This window comes from Protomyctophum bolini (assembly GCF_963924005.1).
Source record: "Protomyctophum bolini genome assembly, chromosome: 10".
Lineage (NCBI taxonomy): Eukaryota > Metazoa > Chordata > Actinopteri > Myctophiformes > Myctophidae > Protomyctophum > Protomyctophum bolini.
The window spans coordinates 31,291,820-31,298,489 of NC_137871.1; the positions used below are offsets into that span (position 1 = coordinate 31,291,820).

The 6,670-nt window shown below is 43.2% G+C and overlaps 1 protein-coding gene across 1 annotated transcript in view; it reads right to left on the reverse strand.

Moving 5' to 3' along the window:
* Positions 1-6,670, reverse strand: part of LOC308322401 (glutamate receptor 1-like) — a gene marked incomplete at its 3' end in the record, with an annotated part of 76,604 nt that overhangs the window by 25,559 nt on the left and 44,375 nt on the right. Inside the window, exons 10-11 of the mRNA XM_080773633.1 lie at positions 5,812-6,018; positions 4,271-4,719 (exon numbers count right to left, since the gene is read on the reverse strand). Of these exons, the coding sequence (XP_080629759.1) occupies positions 4,271-4,719; positions 5,812-6,018 (656 nt within the window). The remainder of the gene's footprint in view (positions 1-4,270; positions 4,720-5,811; positions 6,019-6,670) is intronic.

Consider the following 6,670-nt stretch of genomic DNA (forward strand, 5'->3'; position numbering starts at 1 on the left):
TTATATAAGTTTCACTTTACAAAAACTTACTATGGATCTTATATGTGCTTTGACTGTTTTATATAGTTCCTATAAATGACAAAATTATATAAGTTTCACTTTACAAAAAAATACTATGGATCTTATATGTGCTTTGACTGTTTTATATAGTTCCTATAAATGACAAAATTATATAAGTTTCACTTTACAAAAACTTACTATGGCTCTTATATGTGCTTTGACTGTTATATATAGTTCCTATAAATGACAAAATTATATAAGTTTCACTTTACAAAAACTTACTATGGATCTTATATGTGCTTTGACTGTTTTATATAGTTCCTATAAATGACAAAATTATATAAGTTTCACTTTACAAAAAAATACTATGGATCTTATATGTGCTTTGACTGTTTTATATAGTTCCTATAAATGACAAAATTATATAAGTTTCACTTTACAAAAAAATACTATGGATCTTATATGTGCTTTGACTGTTTTATATAGTTCATATAAATGACAAAATTATATAAGTTTCACTTTACAAAAAAATACTATGGATCTTATATCTGCTTTGACTGTCATATATATTAACTACAAGTTTCATGTAAAACATATACAAATTTAGTATTTTTTTTTCCATATGGGGATATACATTCAGAGAGAGACAGAGAGAGAGAGAGAGCAGGAAAGAGGATAAGGACAGTAAATGAGCGATATGAGAAGCCAGAATGCTTATGATAGTACCTGAGCAATGCTGCTGACATCTAGAAAGAGATGCACACGCACACACACACACACACACACACACACACACACACACACACACACACACACACTAAGGCTGTACCCTAGCCCTGTTTTTAGGACTCGAACTTTGGCAGGAATTTTCGAGCGAACATCCGAATCATTTGGTTCTAATTAATTAATTTCTCCGAGTGCTTTTAACCAGGCTGCGATTCATGATTAGATCCTCCGGGGCGACGTTGCATAGACTATCAGTGAAATAAGGGTTAAGTTCATCAGGGGTTGGTGAGGGTTGCTACCGGGTTGCCTGACCGGGAAGGTGTGCATTTTGAGTGTGGATACAACCGTCTTTACTTCGCTATAATGACAACGCACGCACACGCACACACGCACACACGCACACACACACACACACACACACACACACACACACACACACACACACACACACACACACACACACACACAAATGTGTGCTGATTAATCCAGTACCCGGTTGTTTCAACGTGTTATTCCTGTGACTAAATGGAGATGCTGACAGACTGCTGAAAGCACCTCTCTAGAACATGCTGTTCCGTCAGTCACATGAAGCCAATGTGACACAACACCACAACGCTTCTTCTACTGTCATTTCCTCACATTTGTATGGTCCTGGAATAACATACTTTCAGATTCGGGTCCGCAGCCAAATACAGATCATTTTTGGGGTCCTTGACATGAAATATTGAGCACCACTTATATAGAAACACAGGATAGGTATTTCATAAAACTGGGTTAATGCCAATATATGTGGTAGGAACGGTGTTGCAATGCCAAATGCAGATGAATGCAGAATTTAATTATGATTAAGTATATCATTCAAGGTCACCCCATTATTCAAATTCAGCATATAGCAAGAGCTCAGCATCCGCTTGAATCAATTTGTTTTCCCGTTAATCATACATGATCGCCCGTTTGCCGACGCAATCACATTCCACAGTCGCGCCACACTTTGCCAAGGCTCTTTTTTTGAAGCGGTGGTAACTGTAGCGGCACATCTCAGTGTGATTATCACCTGAGGCTACAATCAAAAGCAACATATTGTTACTAGTTTTTTTTCTCTCCCAGTCAACTCCCTGCATTATGTTGCATTCACCACACACACACACACACACACACACACACACACACACACACACACACAGTGAGAGAGATGCAGACACGTACACACATTGGGAAACTGTGGAGAGGGGATCATTTGTGTGAATCTATACTCTTTCTGGAAGGTCTACCAGGATGTTTTATGTACCAGGATGTTTTTGTTTTCAACATATGGACATTCTACCTTGAAAAGAAGAGTACTTGAGTACAAATTACAATAGTAGGCCTAGTTGCTGGCTCCAGGCAGAAGATGGCAAATGTCAGTTGAAGGCCACTATATGAACAAGGCGACTACTGAACACAGAACAAACCCATATGTGCATGAAGTTGCAAGACAGATGTTCACACTTAAAATATGTGACAGGATTTGACTGAGGGGCTGCCATCATGCAACCTCCAGCGATTCACCAGAGGAGAAAAAACATCATTTATTTATTTATCCAAAATGAGTTAATAGCACATAAGGCAGACTCTTCACATACAACTAGAGCATGTCTGAAATAAATGTCAGAGCTGAAATTGACAATGTAAATATGAAAGTAATGCTTAAACATGTAATGTTAAGAGTCCAAAGAAGTGAACCTTTCAGGCCTTTTTTCCTTATTATAAAGCATAATTAAGTGGAATATCTACAATAAGGCGAGGCCAGGCGGCCACCTGTCCATTTCTGCCTGGCCAAAATCCATATACACTGAGAAAAAAGAGGGACAAACACCAGACCTGAGAACTATTAGTGGACAGCAGATTGGAGCGCGACCCTCAATCACCCATTGGAATGCAAATGCATGCATGCCTTTCAGCCTTTGTATCCTACTTGTTTGACAGGTATCTGTTTGAAAACCATTAGTGCTTCTGATTGTACGACGACAACACAAAATGTCCAAAATGTAATTCCTGGAAACGCTACTGGGTCTCTTTTTAGCTTAGATTGATTGGCCTATTAGCGGTTCAGGGTCTTGCTCAAGGACACTTACTGTCCTTACACTTACTTACTCCAGTGGGAGCCAGGGATCAAACCGGGAAGCTTCCGATTCACAGGAGGCCACTCTGCCTCCTAATCCACTGCCGTTCACTGGTTTCAGTACCTGGTCTCAGTACCTGGTCTCAGTACAAGGGTAATAGTCATTTAATTAACTGTCTAATGTAAATTGTAGGTGCGCTGTGAGCCCTGTTACATGAATTAATAGCTATAATACATGTAGACAAAAATGTTTAATGACAATAAACTACACCCCCTCTCTCTCTCTCTCTCTCTCTCTCCCTCTCTCTCTCTCTCTAATAACCCAATCTATCTCCATTGGTTTAAGAGCTCCGACTTTTAATGTTGACATTCTCCTCTCCCCTTCACTCTCAAGTCCCTCCGGAAAGCCCAGAAAGTCAACCCCTCGGTGACTCTAATTTCAGACACATTAATGAGCTTTTTAATTGGTGACCTTTTTGCGGGTGCTTCTATAGCAAGAGCTCAGGAGAGCGCTCCAGGGGGAGTGATAAGACACTTGCTCTCCATCCACCCCCACACTGGGATACTCAACAAGAGTGCTTCAAGAGTTTGACTTTTACCACATAAGGGCCTGTTCGGAAGAAACGTGTATATGGATCAACCTCGCCAGAGTGCACACAACTCTGTTGGTAAAATGGTAAATGGTGCATTTATATAGCGCCTTTATCACAGGCGCTTTACATAGATTGTGCATTACATTCACCCATTCACACCCATTCATACACCGATTGCGACGGAAGCCATGCAAGGTACCAACCAGCACATCGGAAGCAATTTGGGGTTCAGTGTCTTGCCCAAGGACACTTTGACAAGTAGACAGGAGGAGCCGGGATTCGAACCGCCGACCCATGGATCATTGGACGACCTGCTCTACCTCCTGAGCCACAGTCGCCCCATATGCAGTACACACTATGCATCGATGTGCTCCCCCTGCCTACATGATGATCTGGTCTACAGAATGAACAAATCCTTCAAGAAAGAACTCACACCTGTGTGAAGTGAGGGGCGCTCTTATCATCATACCGAGTTAGACGAACTGTCATCAAATCGTCACAAATCACAATCACTTTTGGCGTCTTCACTTTTCTGCACCCAATTCAATGTACTTTGCTCAGCCAATCAAATCATCGCTATAGGGTGATCAGCCAATCAAATCATCGCTATGGGGTGATCAGCCCATCAAATCATTGTGTTTGTGTTCACACAAACAGACAAAGTTGGGCATATAGGAGGGGCTAGCGCCTCTCAAAAATGTTCAGGACTGTACAACAACCAACCAATAAAGATGCAAATCTCGCCTACAAACAAAGAGCACAACATGTTGAACTCTTGGCAGTGCAGTCAGCAGCAGAGAAAAAGCAAGTCTGGGCTGTATGTGATAAACAAGCCTTGTCATCTGCTTACCGTGGGGAGATGTCACAGCCCTGCTGCATGAACGCTCCCAGGGAAAACCACAGGGAGTTGAAGATGCCAAACTCGTTGGTCTGCTCGGGGCTCTGCTGGTTGGGGTTTGCCTGCATGCCACCCGCCTGGCCCGGCTGGAGCCCGTTTGAGGCCGAGGGCTGGGTGGGCGTCTGCGCGTCGGTCCCGTCCTCATAGTCGTCTGCGTGCCACTCGTACGGGCTGAAGCGGCTGACCAGGAACAGAACCACGCTGACGCCGATGTAGGCGAACACAATGCACATCCAGATCTCATAGGCCAGCGGGTCCAGGAAGGAGAACACCCCCGGTTTGGACTTGGTGGGCTTCTTGATCATGATGGAGATCCCCAGAGACATGTAAGGTTTGGAGAAGTCGATCACCTGTTCGCGAACAAGAGTGATGGTCAGGGGAGCCACCGCCACATCGGCTCTCTGAGGGACGCACGCACGCATGCACACACGCACACACGCACACACACACACACACACACACACACACACACACACAGATTATTACGTCATATGGCAGCCAAGTCTATGGACTTTTTTATATTTTTGCCATGTGGCAGCCAATTTAATGGTTTTTTAGCACTTTTAACGTGACGCCATGTGGCAGCCAAGTCTATGGACTATAGTGCACTTTTGCCTGCAGGTAATGATGTTTAAAGTGCTCTAAACAAACATCAAATGGCGCCCCTCACTTCAGACGAGTGTGTTTTTTTTCATGTTCTTTCATAATCTCTATTTTGCCGAGCCCATGGGACACATCCCAGCAAAAGTAGATCAATCACAGTGAACTACGCATCTCAGCCAATGCTGCTACACCAATCACGGTCCCCAAAAAGTAAATTACACGGAGAGTAATGGCTGATTTCAGTCACACACTTGGCCTGAGTTAAACTCATTACAATATAATAATGTGGGGGACGAAGGAATGCAATTCTTCCACTATATTAAGAAAGGTTTTCACTTTGCATTTTCAGATGCATTATCCATTAGCCCATTCCTGTGAGGAGTTATGAAACTTTAAAGAATTAACCAAAATGCTCACTCCTTGTTCTGCTCTCCCCCTCCTCCCTAAGAAGGTTTGATTGTGCTCAGCTGTGAAGACGCTTGATTGAATGGAATGTGTGGAATGTTTATTGTGTATTTAATTATTCTATTTTCAAATGTTTATTGGCATCTCTCATAGCAAATGTCTTGTAGGCTACAAGTGTAATACCAAAAATGAAAGTCAATAATGAAAGTAGCTATTCTTAATAATAAATATAATTTGTAAAGTGATATACTGTAGCTCTAGCAGTTACTGAGACAACAGGAAGAAAAACAAAGCCAAGTGACAGCTGTGTATTTAAACATGCGTGAGCATGCATGCCGTCTGTGGCCCTCATCAAGTCACCTTTCGTCGAATGCGGCCCTCACCCCCAAATGACTTTGTCAATACCTGATTAAGACATCTTGGGCTCACTCACCCCATATACCAGTTCTCCCACTATGCCGTTCCACATCTTGGTTCTCACTCACCCCATACACCAGTTCTCCCACCATGCCGTTCCACATCTTGGTTTCTGGGTCTTTGGCTCCGTACTTGCCATCGGAGACAACCTTCAGCTTGTAGTGGTATCCCACATGCTTGGCTATCTCAGCGGCCAGCTCCACAATGTAGCCCTCGTACTTATCGTTCCCCCCCAGCTGCTCATGGTTTTTCTTCAACATCACATATGGGGACTCCTGCAAGAAGGGGGGGGGGGGGGGGGGGGGGGGGGGGTTGTGAGGAATTGAGCTCATAAAATATTGATGTCCTGTATGATTACCTCAATCTGAGCTTCAATTCCGAGATAAATGCAGCTAAAGATCGTCTAAAGTGTGGATGGAGGGAAAATATTCAATGACTTCACAACGCGGAAGTATGGCCTCCTGGCACCTATAACCCAGCATGCCTTGCACTGCGTCGATACGCGTGTCATGTGATTGGCCGTAGCCAATTACACAGGAGTCCAGTTCCTGTTGGTGGGCAAGGTTTATTAAATCAGGTTAGGAAGCGAAGACCGTACGGTGGACTCCATGTTGCTCCCTGGAAGGAAAGAAAGTGTGTGCAAGAAACATGCGCAATTGAGACCAGGAAGTTGTACATGCACACATAGATATGGCACAAATGGCCCAGCAGATGGCGTGATATGCAGTGCTAAACCTGTCATGGTTTCCACAGAGTAATGTAAATCCGTGTGTTGCGTCTTCCACGCTGAGGGTAGTGCAGTCATTCAGTAAAGTGTAAGTTTGTCTCTCTGTCTCTCATTAGTGTTGTTTATTAGTATTTTCGGGATGTGCATGATTAATCGAAATGCAACTAAAGGGTAATTTAATGTGGTTAATATTTTGCATT